Here is a 20944-nt window from a genome sequence, read left to right on the forward strand (position 1 = left end):
CTAAATCTGGAGGGAAAGCTGTAGTCAGATGGTTGATGTCTGAGATGGAACTTAGTTTAGCTCTGGCACCCTTGAACCATCAACTCAAAAAAAAATGTGTTATTTGGGTAGGCATAACTTCTTACAGAAGCTGAGATCATTCAGAAATAAAATTCAGTATGTGTCAGTTAAATACCTCATCAGGCCAGTGCATCTTCTCCTTGTTTCAGCTGATCAAACAGAAGGAAGAATATGATGCGTACGTGCAAGCTATTCTTATTTTGCTATCATCAATAATATATAGAATAAATACATGAAAAAAGGGAATAGGGAATGTTGTTGTCTGTTTTGTAGCTTACAGTTATTCCTACCAAAGATTCTGTAAAAACAGTGGATAGGCAGTTTTCAGCTAGTAGCTGAAAGTGCGAGGGAACAAAAAACTGCAACAGAAAACTGTGGAATGTTGTAAAAAAAAAAAGTTCTATGGAAATGGTCTGTTTCAAGTTGAAGATTGGGGAATGTCATAAACAAAAAATTTTTTTTTTCCCTTTTGTATTAGAGAAGCCTCGGGCCATAAGCATCTTGAAATAAATGGATTTTTTTTTTTACCCCTTTGAATGGGTCAGGGTTGCTTGAAAAAATCGTATTGTTTGTACATAACCCACAAGAGCAGCAGGGTTTAGATTTCTATTTTTAGCATCCGCAAGTTAACCAACTTGGTACGCTGGGAAATCCCCAACTCCTGGCACCTAAAGGTTAATATTATCAGCTCTCCAAGAACTGGTTTAGAAGATATTTTAGTTCCATTAGCTCAGCTTGTGTTATCAGTTGTAATAATAATAGTAAATTTATTGCCTGTATTATCATAGCCCCTCAAAGAAATGGATAAGACTGTTATTTTCTCTAGTTCATGCGGAAACTTAGGGGGTTTTATTTCCACTTTAAACCTAAATTCAGCTGTTCCACTATAATGCTCAGAAAGGATCTTTCTACCTCTCATTTTTTAATAAACAATCCTCATAAACACAGATTATAGCCTTAAAGCACAATGTAGAAGAATACTCGACCCTTGACAGAGAGGACAAATAATACCCTTTGTACAGGAAGCATCTATTTAGACAAATAAAAATTATTGCTATGTGTGTTATGCAATTCTGGTATTGACCTGTACAAAAAATGTTGAAGATAGCCACAGTTAAAACATGCAGATTTTAACGCCTGATGATACTGTTTGGAAAAAGGATGTACTGTCCTGACATCCCCAAGTACCTAACTGCTCAAGATCGTAATTTGGTGTATATGAGCATGCAAAACATACATACCTGTTTGATGATCCTGTACCAACATGTGTGCTCATGTGTGTTTGTGTTGGCTCTTTTTGTTTGCTCACAGGTTATGAAACCTGGGGCTTTCTCATTTTCCAGCTTTTCTCTGCAGCCACAACAGCTGGAAACATACGTGTGTTGTTTTTTTTTTTTTAAAAAAAAAGAAGGCTGAGATTCTTTCTTAGTGACATGACTAAAAAGGCTGGAGCCTTAAGAAAAAAAAAAAAAAGGAAAAGAAAAACAAGAATGATGATAAAATCACAAGAACTACATTGAAATTAATGATAAAACTCTCATTGACTTAGTGGGACCTGAGTTTCACCCTGAGTATGTAAATGACTGGAAATTACGTTTTCAGTCTCTACAGGGCTGAAGTTGCAGTTGCTTGGGTGTCCTAACATTCACGTCCATACTTTACAATAGTCAATTTACAATCCCATTAACAGTAGTCCTTTCCTCTTGATGTGACCGTTTGAGTAACTTCAGTGCTCTCATGGCTTGTGAACACTTAGCTCCCAGCTACGTGCCCTCAGGCCCTACTGACAAATTTTCAGAAGGATTTTTAGATTTTAGTTGGTTGGTTTTGCCTGAAGATGTATCTAAGAGAGTCTGAGTAGTCCGTAGTTTACTCTTTAAGGGTGTGCTAAAAGCTGTGGAGATAGCATTGGTTGTGCCTTACCAGTGATGCCCAGAGCGTGCGGCCTACGGCGCTGGCTTTTTCCTTCCTCCTTTTCTGACTGCTTCTTGGGTCTGAGAGTACATTGGGAGCTCTTGAGGAGGTTGAAAATCTCTGTGCAGTTTTTCCAGAAAGAAAGAGCTTAGTGCTTTGTCTGGCAAGGCGCATTGTTGATGAAACAACTTTCCCTCTTTTCTACGGGCCTCTGCCCTGGCCAATTTAACAACTGGGTTAAATACTGAGAGAGGTGGGGTAACCTTGCCATTGGTAAGGGTAAAATCTGATTCCCTTTGTAGAGCCAAATATGCCAAAAGCACAGTACCAAAGCAGCACTGCTTTTCCAGTTTAGCAGGTTTACCTTATATTATTGGATCACCACCGAGTTTTCTGTGCCACAGCTCACCCAGGGCTGGCGAGGAACATTTTGGGTTTTCTCTCGGTGCCCGTGAAGCGGTGGCAATAGTCATCGGGGGCTTTCAGCCTTGCGGATAATCTCCTTGGGGTTATCATTTACTTACAAACAGACGTGTGAAGTATTTGTGGAAAGGCTTTTGAAGCCCAGTTCCACATGGATGCTGCCGACCGGGCCATGTTGACACAGGGGCAGAGGATTTCTCTGCCCGGTGTGGTTCTCCTCAAGTGCTAGTATTCTGTGGCTAAACTGTTTGCCTTTCTAATGAAGTGAACTGTTTGTTTGAAATATGTGGTAGAAGGTATTTAAACAGAGACTAAAGTAAACTTTCGGGCTGTTCAAATAAGCCATGCATATCTGGTTTGTGAAGTGAAGGAAAACAATTTGGCTGCAGCTTACCTCTGGGAAGGGCAGTTAGGGGCTGTTTGAATAACAAACTGCGCTGAAGCGGATGTTGCTGCAACCTCTCGCAGCCCTTTGCGATGGCTGCTGCTCATGCAGGCATGCCTCGGGATGTTGCCTCGATGGAGAATTTGAAATTATTGTCATTATTTAAAACGGGGATTTATTCATTAGCTGTGAAAACTCGGGTACATTTATATTTGATTAAAACCATCCCAATTAGACAATGGACTGTTGAGAGCCAACATATGCTATTGCCTTTATAACGTCATTAGTAACCCAGAGTCCCCACTTTGAAATAAGATCGTGCCCAAGTACGCAGACATCTGTTTCTGCCTAGCCAGATGGAGGTCAGAAACATAACTTAAACTGCTAATCCTCATTGTGGAGAGGGGAACAGGAATCTGAGGAAGGTAGTAACAAATGAACTTGGATCCTGCTTCTGGCAAGGCACGAGGTATCAATGGCTGATACAATGCCTGGAACATGCACTGCATAGATCTTGTAATAAGTTTCTGCCTAACCGCAAGCACGAGTTCAGAGAGCAGAGGAGGGCTGCGAGAAGTGATACTTTCTGTGGTTACGGCACTCGAGTTCGTCTCGGAGAACCTCGCTGCTATTCCTGACACTGCCACGGTTTTGTCTAATGGGACTGTTAGTTAGCTCATGCAGAATGCTGCTCAACAATGACTGGCAAAATGGAGATCTTGATCATAGCAAATGCTTTTCGCCCCCTACCGTAGCACAAAACAATTAAAACCAGTCATGTGGGGAGTTCAGGAGCAGAGATTTCCAGCGCTATCCAACAGGGACCATATGTTTCCATCCATCATTTATATTTTTTGGTGAAGAAGAAAGCTCCAAGTTGGTTGGGACTACAATGCTCCATCCTCTGGCATTGTTCACCCATGCATTCTCCTCAGGAATAAGAGTAGTCACAACACTACAGACTCCTTCAGTTCAGCGTAGAGATTAAAACAAACAAAAAGTCCTTATGCTCCTGGAGTGCAATAAATATACTAGAATTTCAATAGGATCCAAACAAGCAACAATAGTAGCATTAAGAGCTGGCGAACCCTTTGATGTTATTGACCAGAAAAGGACTGCTGTCGTCTCTGTCATGAACATTTAAACTTTTGACCTCCAACCTTTGAGTCAAACAGCTTTTCCATATGGAGTGTTACTATACCTCTCCAAGTGCCACTGCATTTAGTAGAGCATCAAACACTTCACTGGCGGGAAACCGATGCTTAATGTGTTGGAAAAACTCCAAGACTGCCAAGGGGTGTGACTGAGCAGAGCTGTCTCTTCTTCTGCTGAAGGGTAAATGAAGTCCCCGGTGAAGTCCCCCATTTTCCTGTAGCCAGACTGCACTGAGATGCAGAAGGGAGGACTGCTGCTCGGTGGGCAGGGCACACACATCTCAGTTATTTTTATTACCGCCGTGTGCTTGATGTTAGCCGCGGACCAAAGCCCTGTTTTGGGCAGTGTGCTGCACAGCCACGGAACTAAAAAATTTGCTCTTACAGGCTTGGGAAGCCTTCCTACTTGTGCCTCTTAGAGCTGCAGAGGCCCCGCAGGAGGCAGCAGAGCAGCCTGCTGGCGTCCCACAGCTCAGGCACTGCTCTTGGCGAGGCTCTGGCTGAATGTAAGGGGAAGGGCTTTGCAGCCGTCTTAGCTCTGAGGCCAGGACTGCACAGAGCACGAGAGGCCAAACTGGCTCACACCAGAGGCCTGGCGTCCATTCCAAGCAGTGACCAGAAGCAGATGCCCAGGCGTTTCTGTAGGAACAGGGCAGGTGGTTCTCCTCCCCTTGCACCCCCAAGTACTCTCCCAACTTCCAGTCACTTGCAGTCCAGGAATTTCCTTGTCTGGAAGCAGTTTCTACATATTTGGACCCCTACTGCATTTCTCTGCTGTGAGTTTCCCCACGCTCCCTTGAGGCCATTGAAATGCCCAGAATCCGTAGCCTCCCGTGGCTGCTGGCAGGGTGGCAGGGAATGGCGGGCTGTCTGCCTGATCCTCATTTGGCTGTCTTTCCCCTCCACTGGCTCTTGGTGTCTCCTAATATCATCCTTGGCTTCTCCTTAAGGATGTAAGGATGAGAATGAAAAGCAGTGACTTCCTCTGCAGTGCTCCCTCACTGCATGGCAGTGCAGAACAGTCCTTTCTCACTCCTCTCACATTTGTGGGGTCGTGGTCCACCTACCTCTACTTTTTTCTCATCTTGTCCCTTAAAAAACAATCTGAAGAACACTGATGTCCATAGTCAGGTAATGTAGCTTTGCTTCTAGTCAGCCTGGACTAAGGCAGGAGAAGACGATGTTGCTATAATCATCTATGTTAGTGCCAAAAAGCTCAGTTATGGGCTGGGGCCCTATAGCAGCAAGTACCGTAGGCACAAAATGCAAAGGTGGAGACTGCTGTGAGGAGTTTGAACATGCTTGTGTGCTTTTGCTGTGTAGAAAGATCTTTGGTAATGTTGAGGACCGCTTTGCCTACTATGATATTTGTATGCTTCTGCCTGCTCACATCTGGCTTCTTCCACATTCCCTTTTCTCTCTTTAATGGTACCATTCATCCTCCCTGGTGAGACTGCTCACGCAGTCCCAGCAGTGAGGTGTGTGTGAGCTGGACACGGGGCAGGCAGGAGAGCTCAGGAGATGTGAGTGAATGGATGTGACCCGGCACAGCGTGAAGCTGTGGGTACGACTTCACGAGGAACTTGCCATGCGTTGTGGAGACAAAAGCCCTATGGTGGGGAAAAGGAAACTGGGAGGAAAGCTGTCTGCGGACAATATCCTCACAATAATCCAGCAAAAAGGACAATTATATCTAAAGCTGTTTGGTAATCGTCTCATCCTCTGTTTGTATATTAGGAAATTATTAGAAGTTGTCTGTACAGGAAAACAAACCTAAAACAATCACGAGCAAAACCCAAAAGAGATTTGTAAAGAATGAGCAGTTTTGAGCAATTAAACTATTATTTTTAAGGAATTAAATAATGAGTAGACAGAACATGGTAGGTTTAATTCTCTCGTTTCAGCTCTTAATTACCACTTTTCATTGAACTGTCAGAGAGCTTCACAAAGGACATCTTTGCTAACAGTGACCAGACTGAGGCACAGACAAGGGGCGTAATTTGACTAAGGCCCTTTTCAATAAAAATATTTGCCTTGTGAAGCTTGGCTTGAAAAACTAACACAGATTGGCTTGAATATTGACAATATGACATTCTCAAAAATAGCCTGAGTGAGCGCTTAGGATAGATGTCAATATGGCAAATTAAGGGAACTTGCCTTACTTTCCATCTTCTGTAATGATCTGAAACAAAAAGTACCCAGCATAAAAATGAAATACGTGGCAGAAACTCTCGAAGAAGCTGAGGGGGAACATGAGGGAGCAAGGACGAAGAACACAACTCCAACGGAAGTGTTTAGCAATGTCAAGAAGTAACAAGCAGGAGCCAGTTTCTGCCTTTACTTGGCTTGAGCAGTGCTGATTTCCCCATCAGTCCCCTAGAAATTGTGGCATAGGTTGCTACCACATCACAAAGGTACTGTAGCACAGTGGGAAGATGGAAGATAATGGTACATGGGAATGTGTGTGGAAACACACACCCCTGCTGGAGAGAGAAATTTGCAGAAATAGGTTATTTGGCTCACAAAATTCTAAGACTTCTTCCTCCTGAACAACGTCATGTCAGCCTACATGAAGGCCTGATGCCCTGAAGTGCAGGAGTGATAACTATGTAGCTCTCCCAAGCTGGAAGGAACCCAGGGAGCAAAACCAAGTGACTGTGATTAATTTAGATTATGGATATAAAGATTAAAGAATGCAATAAACGTATATTACTGAGTGGCCTGAGAGCACGTGCAATAGCTATCTACTCATCTGCAAGAGCTTGAAGAGTGTAAACACCGCAGAAGGAGAGTAATTGCTTAGGATGGTACAGAAAGAAGCGAAATAATTATGAGTATTTGGATGAATTTAAAAAAAAATCAAGTTGAACAGCAGGGAAAAAAAAGTCTTGCCGAGACTTCATCTGATTGTGCATCCCATAGAATCTGAATTCTTTTAATATCTAAAAATAGACCTAATTGATCTAATTATACTTTTTACTCTCTAATTCCTATCATGCCATAAATTACTCATCAAAGCTGCTAAGTATAACCTGTTCCCAAGTCTTTCACCCTGTGGTCCAGAACCTCAGCTGCTGGGAAGCTGTTTAGCCACAATGATTTGCATCGTGCTGTTCTGATACCCAACTGTTCACGATTTGACCTTTGAAGTAGCTTTTAGGCTTGATTTTGCTACACAGAAGAACGCACACATCTCCAAAGTGTTACCTAAACAAGTAATGTTTTCACACTGACTCCCAGCGTTCTTTCACCAACTTCTAAAAATGTCACCAAAGCTTGTTTAATTACCCAACTGTTCTTTATTCGCTCCCACGTCAAATCAGCAGCATACAGGGATGTTTCTGGAATTTTTCAAGGCTTTACCTTTCTGTTACCTCTCCGTAGCCACATTTACATCTGCATCTTGCACATATCTGTAATCACTACGTTAATACACGTGGCTGACAGCAGGGTGCTCAGACACTTTCATTGACCAGTGCTGAGCCACAGATAATAACCAAGCTGCTGTATGGCTGCTCATCACTCCCACTGGTCAGGGAGCCCCTGTTCAACCTCTGCTTGGGATTAGTTTTGAGTTGTGAGCTTTCTCCTTAGCTCTCTTCCGTGTAGATCAGGATTTATTTCTTTTAAAATCTTTCCATTTCCTTAGTTTCCACTTTGCAGACCTCCTTCAACCACTGAAATTGTATGTTACAGGAATGTGTATGCACGTGTACCTATGTACAAAAGTGTTTGTGTGTAAATGTACAGACATAGAAAAATGTTTGTGTATGTACAGCAGTTTTGCATACAATTATTTGTTCCCCTTAGAGGAGAGGATGCTGAGGATATGATCATTGTACACACATGTAATCAAAGGTGGGAAGCACTCCTGAGCATCAGGATTAAACTCCCTGCCTGAGGAGGTCGAGTTAAACGAGGATGCTTGTGTTGCTTTCCGTAATTCTGGTGAGGCTGATGTGTAGCTGCAGAGGATGCATTGATGTGCGGTAGCACAAGAAGTTAGGGAGAACAACAGCAAAACAGAAAGCATGTTGCAAGGCAGAAGATAAATTATTTTTTCACTGAGGAGAGTCCATTTGAGGTAATGGAGGGAGGGATTTCTTTTGTCAGTTTCCTGGCAGAGGACAATTTGTCATTTTCTTGTGGAGACCACGTTATTAAGTTTGTTAAGAAACGCTGCATGGGATCCAGAGGTTATGAAAAAGATGAGCTGTGCTGTACCCAGAGCCAGCTGCATGAGATGAAACATTTTCCCTCCAAGTAACTTGGTAATGAGGCCAAGATGTCTCATCATTGTCTTTTTCCTGAAAGCATGGGCCAATGCACAGATGCTGGCTATACACGACTTGCTAATGTTCGTGAGGGTTTTCTGAGGTTGCTTATAGGCTGAAGCAGCCAGTGCTGCTTGCTGGGAGGACGGCGCTATTGAGGTGGGCTATTCCTGCTGCATTTCTACCTATCTGCTGTTTGTCCTTGGGGAAACTGTGTCAGGGTGTCTTGATTTTCCTTCACTGAAAAATGTTTTCCCAGGGGGGAGTTGTGGGGCAGCGCTTCTGCCAGGCAGTGCTGCGGGCATGCTGCTCAGCTGGGCAGGAACACAACCACTGCCTGATCAGGGCAGCACTCACGGCCCTTTGGTTACCCGTGAATCCATCCCAGTGGATGCAGTCACTTCTAAGTCACCGGCCTGTGATGAACCACAATTTATATTTTTAGAGGATGTGAGAATCTTGAGTTCAGGGTGTTTTGTAGAAGTAGCGTATTTCTTACCCTATATGCCTGTCTCTTACTACTTTTTCTTTTTTTTTTTTGTTTTCTTGAGCAAAGGGTGCGCTGAAGTGAGCTGAATGGACTTGAGGAAGTTTATTTAGTATTCCAGAGGACAGGCCGGCTTCTCAGACAGCAGAGTTGCGGTGACAGGGGGGAATAATAAGGCATTCAAACTGAAATCAATCCAGCAGCTCTTTAGCCAATACCTGCAGCAAATTTGGCATATTAAAGACCTCTTGGTGCCAGCTGATGAAATCATTTCCAGCCACTTTTCTTCCACCACACAGATAACTGCTCCTCCTTCAAGCGTCTGGCACGATGGTTGTTGTGGAACTACTGAAAACAATAAAACATGTTCCCACAAGGTGTTTAAGTTTACAACCTGAAAAGGGGTAAAGTGGATGCCAAGGATCCCAGTTGCCCTGAAGTCTTCATTTTCAGCTTTGCAAAGGTAGACATTATTTTTTCAGCTGTAACAAGAGGCACAGAGCTGGAGCTGCGTTCTGGTTTGTGAGGTTTGGGCTGGAACTCCTGTGGTTTGTATTTAATATCAATCTATGGGTTCAGCAAACAGAAGCAGAGGATAGGGAGGGAATTCTGTTCATTGTTATTAAATACAGACACGTAGAAGGGACAGGGTCTGATTGAAAACTGTGTTTTTCAATGAAAAATGTACACCTACTGCATGTTAGCACAATTAACGTGTGGTGTTTCTGAAATTAGAGAGAACTTACCAATTAAAAATTATTTCTCTCCTTTTCCCTCTGTCCGCTTGTAGTTTAACCCATTTATTTGTCTCTTTATGGTTTTGCCGTGGCTTTTTCTTCTTTGTTTTCCCCTACTTAAAAGCTCATTCTCTGTAAAGTCAGGCAGCAAGTAGTCCCATTCATGTCAACACTACAGTCTCTGTGCTGGAAGTGTGCACGCACCCCCAGACGCAGAAAAGCCTCCTGAGATAACTGGCTGTAGCACATCTGTGGATCAGCCTGCAAATAAGCTGTGCTTCAGATGGCAACCAGCACCGCTGGAGCAGCAACCCCAGTCACCGTGGGGAGACTCTTCAAAGTGCACGGAGTTAAGTGCATGCATTACCGTGTGGATGTGGCTCAGTCATTTGTCTTCCTGATTAAAGCCTTTGTATAAGCATAAGTAGAGAGCATAACTCACCCTGGGTTGAAGGAAAACTAAAAAAGTCCCCCAAAGACAGCAGGACATGCTCTTACTGAGCCCTAATGCAAGCTGTAATTAAAAAAAATAAAAAATCCAAAATAAGCTTGGCAAAAAAAAAATCACCCGATTCTTGCCATAAAACCTGGCAATCCCATTAAGTTCAGATCAGTTGAAGCAAATGTGCGTGAAGAAACAGTGGTGCCCCTAGGGACTCTGCAAACCTGAATATTAGAAAACTCCCATCTGGTGATCAGCTTATGAACCAAAGGAAGTGTAGAAATTTGCTGGCAAACTCTTCAAAACTCTTCTGCGTATTGAAAAGACATTAGTGGAGAGGCTATATTTTGCTTGGTATTGTTTCTATTACATCTGGTATGAGATCTTGGTACCACTGAGTTCAGCATCAAAACCCAAATGAATTCTAGTGGGGAGAAGATTTCACCTCAAACGAGGTTACATCTCAGATGCAGTTTTGCACCTGGCTTAGTTCTGACATGTAATTTGGTGAGCTGATCGTTCTGATGACAAATGTGCTAAAACACAACCAGTGCTTCCTGTCCTGTGCTTGAATCCTGTGTTTGCTTGTGCCATGATCTCACAGTGCAGGTGCAGATGTTGGGGCTGCACTGAATGCGTTCAAGCTGATCCAGGCATTTTCTACAGTAGTAAATGTTTTCTCAACGTGCTGAGAAATGCAGTCTGTCATTTCAGCAGCCATCCTCCTCAAGGGTTTGGCAAGGATCACAAGGTGCTTGAGCGGACCAGTTAGCTGAGGGCACTCTGTTTTACATGCCTTGCCATGCCAGCAAAGCCCAACTCCCCAAATTTAGCCATCCCCTAACTGAATTAGGCTCATTTGAGAGACTACGGCATCAACAGAAAGATTATCTGTAACATCAGTGAGCTTTGGGGCAGCCTGACCTCTTCAGCATTGTCCCAGGGTGTTGCATACCGTCCCTAGGTGGGTTTAAGGAAAGGTTGGACGTGGTGCTTAGGGACACGGTTTAGTGGTTATAGTGGTGGTAGGCAGCAGTTGGACCTGTTGAACGTGGAGGTCCTTTCCAACCTTAATGGTTCTGTGCTTTGAGCCAGTGTGAATGATCTGCCCTTCCACCGGGTCTTGCACTGAGTCACTGCTGGCTGGCTGCTGCATCTCTTCAGACGTCTGTTCAGATGTACTCTTCAGCACCGAGGAACATACATACCCGTCATTTTTCCTAGTTTCTTTCCCTTGATGCTGCAGAGGAGCCATAGGTTGCTGACTTTCAGAGAACAAGTGGAGATGTCTTCTTTCTTTCCTGTATAGGAGTGATTGTAATTTGAGGGAGATGATCCTATTTACTTTCTTTAAGGAGGTAAGAAAGATTCTTGAAGAAGAAGTAAAAAGGCACGTTTTGCACAACAAAAAGTCAGCATAAATTGACATATTTCCCAGAAAGTCTTGCCACGTTAAAATGGATTGGTTTGCAGCATTTCAGACAGTTGTATCTCCCATTTTGTTTTAAAGAGGCTCTGTTCACTGTGTAGGAGACCGAAGAGCGTCTGAAGGAAGCCTGCAGGAGCAGGCAGCAGAGAATTCAGGAGAAGGCAACAGATACCACGTTCAGCTATATGCGAGGAATGTGTTTAAGTGTATTTCCAGTACCTTGGCATGTCCTTAAGAGCTCTTGAAAATAGTGAGAGTTAAACACAGAATTGGATACTTCTGCTGAATGGGAGCCGAGGGCTCCAAATACACAGGCAGCATCTGTCCGTCCTGCCTCCTGTGCTGCATGCTTACGTCAGGGAGTCTCTGCAAGGATGTAAGGGTTTCTTGCAGGATTTGTCCAGGAATTCATAGTTGCCTTTGGATGTCTATAAGAAAGCTGCCTGGCAGATGCTGTGCTAGTCTGCATCTCAGCCAGAATTTTTAAGAAATTGCAAATGGCAATAAATAATTTCCTTAGCAGGATAGGAAGGTTCCTATTTGTTAAGTGTGAGAGCTTTGCTCCTCCAGCTTTAAATGGGAAACATGTAAACGTCTTTGTAGTCAGAGCAGGTGCCCTGGCTTTTGCACTGAGTTGCCCCTGGTTTTCTAAACAGGTAGAGTACCCTGATCAGCAAAGATTTGGGTAGGTGCGGTTTCAATTCCAACCTGTGAGAAGTCTGACTTGCTCTTTGCTCAGCTACTGCACAAACAGTAGTGCCAGGATGTGCTCGTAGTATTCCAGTGGTGGTGCCCTTAATGAAGCAGTTTGCTGTGTGGCATATGAAAAATTTAATGGGAAGCTGGCTGGGGCTTGTATTAGTGCTTTGCAAACTTCTTAATACATATTTCCATGTAAATGCCTGTCAAGCAATTGCATTCTTATGGAGTTTCAGGTGAACTCCAAGCGAAGCCCTAGATGATGGGTGTGTTTGCAGGTCTCTGATGCAAGAGGCTTTCCATGTAAATATTCAGTGCTCTTAAAAATGGAGTGGTTTTGGCCTTTCCAAGCTTGTAGTATTCCCTGCTTGCCTCTGTGCGGAGGGCTTACAGAAACATGGCAGGATCTGAATTCCCTCCATAAAACTGACTCCACTGGTTGTGCACATTATTCTCCCTGTCTCCCATTTAGCGCGTTAGTTTGCTGACAGTAGAGTACACAGCACTTAGCAGCTGGTTTGCGGAACCATCAGTCAGGAAATTATATGATAAATAGGAGGTAGCCGGGTTTAGTGGCACTTTATTCTGCTCCAGCAGTTTTAGCCTGACTTTGGAAAAGTCATCATGTGGTTTTTCTTAAGGGTTGCAACAGGAGATGGCTACAGTGTAGTAACTTATTACACATACACTTGAGTTATGATGTTCCCCAGCTGTATTGCTCATGTGTAAATAATAAACGGTGAGATGGATAATTATGTTGGGTTTTGATATGCAGCTCTGCTCGGTCGGTGCAGGGCCGATGGAGACAGCTCCCTGTGCCGTGATGGAGTACGGCTGCTTCCCAGATGGAAACTGCAAACAAGATGCAACCAAGATATACAAAGGATCTTAATGTGAGAGGACTCGGAAAGGTGTTCCTGGAGATTTATGTCCCATGTGTTCAATACAACTTGTTGGTGCTCTGCGAGGCACTGGCCTCGCAGAGGGGAATACCATTTTTGAGTCGTTTAAAGTGCATTCTCCCTTCCCCAGATAGGGGATGATAGATGATCGCGTTCAGCTCCAGCGCTGGCCCTCTGGAGGGTTAAATGGCCTTTCCCTGCATATCTCGGGGGTAGGTGCTCAGCGTGGGGCAGCCTTGGCCGGCTGGGACCCGTCCTGCCTGAGATGGAGCAGGGAGGTACACTCAAACACATCTCTTGTTCCCCTTTTCCCGTGTACACATTGCTGGCTGGCGAAGAATGCATTTCGTGAGGTGGAAGCAAGCATCCTTCATTCAGACGACAGCTCTGTGCTCGCCGGGCGCTCCGGTTATCCCTGACGCGCTGCTCCTCCCGCTGAAGTCCAGTTTGTGTAGCAGAACTGGACTGAAAGCTGCCATGAGGTCGGGTTCCCGGCTCCCATTAGTAAGCCACAATTATTTTTCATTTCTGGTGCTAAGCCCTGAGTCAGTGCGTGGCAGAAATGTGCTGTGGCTGATTGCATGCTAGCTGATGTTTCACAAAAACAAGCCCTGAAACTGGGCAGGCAATTTCAAATGTTTCCAAACTTCCCTGAAATACTGGAAATATTTCCTCACAACGTACGTGATTTTCCCTTCATCTCCTGTGTTTCTTCCCTGAGGGCCATGATTTTTGTTACTCTAGTTTTTCCTTCCCTCTTCAAAACAATAACAAATCAAACCAACTTTAGACAAATGCCAAGGGAAAAATCCTTTTTTTTTAATTTTATTTTTTACCATCACTAGTTGGCGTGAGGCAACTGTTTCCATAGATAACATAATCTAAGAAAAGGATTACATTTTGATGAATAGGAAGGGCAGCACATATGAAGAGAAGATACCGTAAGAGTCAGCAGGCAAAACTGAAGCAGGCTTGGTTTTACACTGAGTGCATAATTAAAGATTTTTTCTTTCTAGAAGCATTTTAGTAAATCCATGACATGACCTAACGTCTGTACTTGTCAGCTTTTAGTATCGGATAAACACATGACCTCATCCCAAGTGGCAATCAGGTAATAATTGGGCAGGATCTGTTTGCTCTGTGCTGCTGGAGAGGCTCAGCACTTCTCGGGGAGCTGTTTGAGTTTCATGCACTTGGGATGCAGCCGGGGATGGCACGGGCTGACCCGCAGCCTCCATACACGCTGGTGGCAGAGGAGCTCGTCCTCAGCAGCGAGGCAATCCTGCCGCAGGCGTGGTGGGGAGACGTGGGGTGGGCTTGTGCTCGGCCCCTTGACAAGAGCCCCAGCGGGAGGTGGGGGCGAGCAGGGGCGGCCCAGGCGCATTCCCCCTTTTGTCAGCCTGGTCGCTGGGGCTCTCTGGAAGCAGTAGGGAGCGGATTCGTGGCAGCTGCGAGCCCCGTCCTTGGAGGGAACGGGGCAGGGGTGTACGGCAGCTGAGGATCTCCGGGTCTGCAGCCACAGGGACAAAGCAAGCACTCATCCTTTTTAAGAGTGGTGCATGTAACAAACCCCTTGTCCTTAGGCAGATTCCTCGTGATGTGTCTGTCTGTCCGTGCGATGCAGTTAAGCATCTCCGGTACGGCGTTGCTCCGTTGCATTTCCCTCTTAACTTCACTGTCTGATTCACTCCAGATTGTCGTTTCTCAGCAGGCTGCTTCAGTTTTTCTTTCCGTTGTAGGACTGTGCACATCTCTGAGGGTATACATTTTTATTGTATTGTGTTCTCTGCCTTCCCTTTTCTTCCTGGGATATATTTTCTTGTTTTAATAAAAAATAAATAAATCAGGAATGCTTATGAAAGGCTTGATGGTCCTTTTGATCTGACACTTCACATATGGGCACATAATTATTTATTAAAGATTTCTTTATGTCCCTTTCCATTTAAGCTATAAAAAGAGAGTACTGAAATTAGTAAGTAGATACTTGTGCAAATACAGTGGGCCAAACATTCAGACAGACCTGTCTGACTGCAGCAGGAAAGCAGAATTCGACCTGTAAGTTTTAGAGCTGTTGGCACACGTTTTAACTATCTTTTCCGTTTTGATCAATGCTGTTTCTAAAGAGTCACTGGAGATACTCAGATATGGGAACCTCGCTTGTTTTTTTCAGATCCGCCTCACCTCTTTCCAGCATTCCACCCTCCTGTGCCAATTGATGCGAGACATCATGAGGGACGCTACCATTACGAACCATCTCCCATTCCTCCTCTGCATGTGTGAGTATTCAGTATTTCCCCTCTGCTTCAGCTGACTGGGCTACCTTGAAGAATGGGCAAGTACATGGATCTTTGCCATGCTTAAAACCGTGCACCTGGAGCACTTTGCCAGTGTAGCCGAAGAGAGAAATTTACGTTTAGAAAGCATAGAGGGTGTCTGTTTATAAAGCAAAACCAGGCTGGTGCCTGAGGAATTCCTGTTCTGGTAGGTGGCTGGCAAGTGTTACCTATATATTTTGCTGACATTTATTCTGTGTGCTGTTGTTCTATAAATACCAAATTAAAAAGTGCCGAACCCTGTGAAATACAGCCAGGCAAAACGTGTATTTTGTCTGGATAGGGCTTGGGATTCTTCATAGCTAAAATTCCCTCTTGTGCCAAAGGTTCTTTTTCAGTGAATGCTATGAAGCATAATGAAATTTTTGGTAAATTTTCATAGTCCCTGTTGTGTGCACGCACAGGCAATCGGTTGATTGATGGGAATGTCACCCAAACAAAATGGCAAATGTGATAGAGCACATGGTTTACACAAAGATAAAAGAAATGAATACCAGTGATAACATGCATTAGAAAAGGGTGGTAGTGGTGAAATCCTGTAGAAATAAATATTATCTTATTCTATATGTGGAGACAGATATCAGCGTTGCAGAATAAAACAGTTGTGTCCAAAAATCTGCTATATACCATTAAAAATGAAGCTGAAAAGCAAGGCTTAGTACTTTGCTAAAAGGCTTGATATATACATTTAATCATATCTACTAATCACCTCTCATACTGAGAAAATAAAAGAAGAAAAGCACAAGTAATACTTTGAAGAATAATGTGAGTTGTTTAGATGGCAGATTGCTTTGCTATGGCTATTAGTTACAGCTGTGTAATTACATATATGCAGAAGAAAAATGAAGTTGTTTTAAAACAAGTCCTCCTCTGTGAGCAGAATTAATTGATATTAACAATCCTAACTACATGCCCAAGTACACACACAATATTTTACTAACTGTTTTTTTGGATCAGTCTTCTATTACTGAATTGTAATTTTAGAGCAGATTTGCCTGGAGGTAAGTAATAAATCTGTGTTGCAGTCTTCTTGGGCATTAGAGGAAAAGTGGGTATTTATAGAAGGGGAGAGTGCAGAAACTTGTGATTTATTCCTGAGTTCCTCTGATGCATCAGTATCTCCACCGATGTCAAACACGTTATAAAGTATACTCAAAAACACATTTAAATTTGCTGCTAAAAACATTGTAAACTGCAGGAGGCAGGCTCATACAAAGTCATTACGGTCATCCCAGATTTTGCAGTGTATATGAACATTTTGACTAGATGTTTCTTGGCACTTTTTTCCACTGTTTTCAAAGCAGAAGGAAATAACCTGTGGCTGGGAGCTCAGGAAAGGGTCCTGCTCCTTCTGAAGCTAATGAGAAATTTGTCTTCAATGTGAGCAAGACCATGGTAGGAAGCCCTAGGAAGCAATTCCTGTGTTGTTGCAAACAAGGGTATCGGTTCCATGGCTTGCCAGAGCAAGGGCAGCAGGCCTGAGCCTGGTCAGTTGGTGAATTGGATCCAAAGTGGATCACTGATGTGTTTTAACTCACATTAGCAGAGGGACTTCTTCCAAAATCTGGGCACCAGCTGTGAGCCTCCACCGAGGCTCCTGATCCCGTGCTGTATGGGATCCTGTCTGACCCCATGATGTCCCCTTGGGCAGGGGCTTTTGCGTGGGTACCTCGCATCTGCTGCTTTGGGTGACGATGGGAAATGGGGAGTAGCATCTATACTGACAGAGTGCCAGGGTTCCCATAAGAGCTCCTAAAGACGTTGCCTCCTTTGGAGTTCGGTGGTGCTCCCCTCTGGCGCCACGCTCGGTTGCAGGGATCAGAGCAGTGAGTCACACACGCCCCGCGCCCCGGTACCCCGTCGGCCCTGCCTGGGAGCCCTGACTCAGCTGGGCCCTGCAGAGGCTTGTAAGAGACCAGGAGATCTTAATGCTGTGCCGTATGGCTGCAGGCAGTCGCTTTGGAAACATGCTCTGATATTGGCCCAAGCTCTACGCTGAAAGTTTCCTTGATATTGGCCATTTATTTTTCCATAAACTCCTGTCAATTCTTCTGCTCATTTAGTTTGTGTCACAGTTAAAATGATGGGTTCTAATAGACCCCTGGGCCATTATGGTCAGTGTAATTAAATGTAAATTCACAATTACGCAACTTTAAAAGAAAAAAAAAAAGTGTGTTGGACTCCAAGAGCTTCTTTGTAGGTTCTAAGGTTTCTCATGCTTTAGCAGGTTTCAGGAATATGTTTTAATGTTTGTATGTGACAGACGCCAACAGTTTTCTTGTGAGTTTTACAGACCCTGATGGAAGTATCACTTAGGAGTGTTAGATTTGGGATCTTTTGGAACAATTGTTTGCACTGTAGTCCTAATGCCGTAGAAAGAAAGGAAGGAAGGAAAGGATGGAAGGAATGAAGGAAAGAAAAAGAAAGGGAAGAGAGGAGGGAGGGAAGGAGGGAGGGAGGGAGGGAGGAAGAAAAGAAGGAAGGAAGGAAGGAAGGAAGAAAGGAAGGAAGGAAGAAAGGAAGGAAGGAAGGAAGGAAGGAAGGAAGGGAGGGAGGGAGGGAGGGAGGGAGGAAGGGAGGAAGGAAGGAAGAAGAAATGTACAAGAGAAGCAGATATGAGAAATTATTTGAGAATTCTGAGAGAAAATGGCTAGAGCAACAGTGAGGATATGTTTACCCACAGTTTCATCAATGACTTCATTGCATGAGTGGTTTTTCTCCTTGGCTTCATAGCACCTTCAGATGTGGAAAAATAAAAAATATAAAAATAAAAAAGCAAAAGAATTGGAATAATTCCAATTATCCAAGCTCCTAGAAATGTGTTCCAGAACCTGTCAAGCCTTAGTGAAATTAGTTAGGAATAATACAAGTGCAGAAAAAATGTGGAGGGGGCCTTGACCACATGATATCTACAACATATACGCATAGTTTTGAACAGTGGCCAAATCAAAAAAAAAAAACCAAACAAAAAACAAACAAAAAAAAAAACAAGTGGAGGAATTTTTAAGGTGTTACAGGTCTCTTATTTACGTCCAGCTCTAAAGATACACTCATATTTATATGTATGATTTTTGTAGTTTAATTGCTGATGGGCAAAACTATATCCCAGATTTCACCCTGGAGCCAAATTTTATAACTGGGTTATAAACCCCTAAAGCAGGGGTTTATGTTTATGATGGAATTGCTGACAGATGCTTATGTATACTAGGACTAGCAGGCATTGCTGTAATTATGCTATCGTATCCTATCATTAAAGATTTCAATTGAAAGAGGTTTATAAATTGCTCTTCTTCTTAGATAAACCACCCTACATTAAGGCATCAACGATATGGTGCAGAATTAAATTAAAATCTCATAAAATGAAATATGTTCTGTATTAGCTGTTTGACACTTAATTTGCCTCTGAATGAGTAGAGGAAATCACAAATTAACCTGCCTTTGTTTTTCCAACCATGGCTTATTAGGTGTTAGAACAACTGCAATTACAGACCAATAATAACCCCCAACCCTTATGAATATGTACTGAAATATGTCACTTTGTGTTACCAAAACCTGTTTGTTAGGACTGCTTAGTTATCCTGGAATTTCCACAGTACATCCTCGGTTTATACTTCAGGGAAGACGTATGAAACTTCAGTTGTTCTTTAGCAGCAACATATGAACACTGTAATTGGATCCAGAGCATGTGTTTTCCTATTATTTTTATTTTTTTTTTCAAATTCAAGGCATGAATCTTATTTTTCAAGATATTTCCAGTAAACTGTAATTCAGTTTTACTACTTTTCATTGAACTAGCAAGATAAATTACTTGTTAAATATCATATGATTAAAACATACCAAAAGAAGCATGGCTTTAAAATAATCCCACTGCTTGTTTTGGTTTCCTTTGTTGTTGCTTTTGTCTAGCTCTTTCTTAATTTTCAGAATTGATTTCTGAAGTCAGGTACTAAAGCAGAAACTGAAGCTAAGCTCATTTTTAGTCCTTGACATTTGCCAGGCCATCCAATAGAGAGAGACCCCTTCTCCAAGTAGTGTCCAGTGATTCAAAATCATGCTGCTGCTGAGGGTATTTGAACATAAATTAATACTTTGAGCATGCTATTTTTTTTGTTTTTATTTTTTACTCCTTAGGAGCCAAGTCATAAATTTGCTGTTAGCTAGCTCTTAGTCATCTGATGTCTTTGTTGGAATGAGTCGTTAGCAGCGAGCAGAGCAGAACAACAGCATCTCGACTATTTTGTATGACAACACAAATGTAAATAGCTTTATAGTGCCACAATTTTAAAAATTCGGCTTAGCCAGGATGAGAGTTTCGTTAATTAGAAGGAGAAAGCTCCAAAGGCAAAGACTAACTTTTACTCACAGATTTAACTGCAGTGCTTTAAGAAATTAGTGTCTGTGGTCACTCATCCCCACATCTTTAGGGCGCTGTGTTAACAGGTTTCTCCTGATCTGCTTATTACAGAGTTGGGTTGGACAGCCTTTACGGAGACCTGAGGTAGTATTGCCAGGTACCACTTGTGGCTGTGAAGAAAGTCTGGCCCACAGAGGTGAGGCAGGGGACGATTGCAAAGTGGCAATGTCTGGAATGGCTCCAGAGTGCCTGTGCATGTCCTCAGGGTGGTTAATGGGCATGTTGTAGGAGGCTAGTACGAAGTTAAAGTTTCAGGGCTGAACATACCGCAGGAACCGTGCGTGTTCCCAAACGTTCATCCACTTAGTCTTCATCTCTCTTTCTCTTGCCATCCCATTTTCTGTTAGCCCTGGGCTGTGAGTAAGGGAGCGTGAGCAAGGAAATCCAAATGAAAGTGAGCCGATGTTACCGCACAATCACGGCCAGGAGGAAGCTGCAAGTTAAAGCTGCTGTCTTGTAACTTCCTTGAATCAGCAGTACTCCAGGCTCCTTTTTTCTAGTTGCTGATTGAGGCTTGCCGGGATCCAAGTTTGGCAGTCACAAGCTCCGAAATTACGCACATGCAGATAATTATGCATGTGCCTAGCAGTAATCCCTTGAACAGATATTTTGAACTGCGTGAATGCACCGGCACTAAAACAAAGCATGTGTTCTGTTTGCAGTCAGCTTCAAGTTCATAAAAAGAGAGTCTGATCCTGGATATGTTATTTCATATCTAATTTTTACAGACATCAGTTACACAAGGGTGAAAAAGAAAGAAAAGTCAGGCCCAGGCACTTAGCTTTCATCACCCCCTGATTTTGCAGTAAAATGGGGAATGTCCAAATATGAAAAGAGCAAAGCGTTGGCCTCGCAAATTGTCCTTGATGTTGAGAGAAACTGCTTGCTATACGGTTCATAGGACATTTTCCTAACCTTATCACAGATATTTTGATTTTAACCTTATACTTTCTTTCCTAAACTCTTACTTCTTTTAAAAATCTTAGTGTTTTAACCTCCTAAATCTTCTACCTGCCACTTTATCTCAGTGTACCTCTAAGCCAGAAACTTGACCAGGAGCTTCTCAGTTTGTCGGAGGATTCATTGACTCTCTTACAGTGGGAAGGAGAGCCCCAGCCAGTGTGAAAAACATCACTGGCTGAATTGGCTTTAATTACTTTAAGACTTGGAAGAAGTTTTATTGTTTAGCCTGTAGCCATTGAAGAATAAAGGCTGAATGAAGATCTTAGGACATGAAAAGATGACAGTAGTTATAATCTTTACAAAATCATCCGTGAAAGCATTTTCTGTA

The 20944-nt window shown here is 43.2% G+C and overlaps 1 protein-coding gene across 2 annotated transcripts in view; it reads left to right on the forward strand.

Moving 5' to 3' along the window:
* Nucleotides 1–20944, forward strand: part of GLI3 (GLI family zinc finger 3) — a gene marked incomplete at both ends in the record, with an annotated part of 191625 nt that overhangs the window by 82543 nt on the left and 88138 nt on the right. For both annotated transcript variants that reach the window (XM_084306660.1, XM_084306661.1), the window contains one exon: nucleotides 15077–15182. In XM_084306660.1, the coding sequence (XP_084162786.1) occupies nucleotides 15077–15182 (106 nt within the window). The remainder of the gene's footprint in view (nucleotides 1–15076; nucleotides 15183–20944) is intronic.

Source organism: Netta rufina (genome assembly GCF_964035555.1).
Source record: "Netta rufina genome assembly, chromosome: 2".
Classification (NCBI taxonomy): domain Eukaryota; kingdom Metazoa; phylum Chordata; class Aves; order Anseriformes; family Anatidae; genus Netta; species Netta rufina.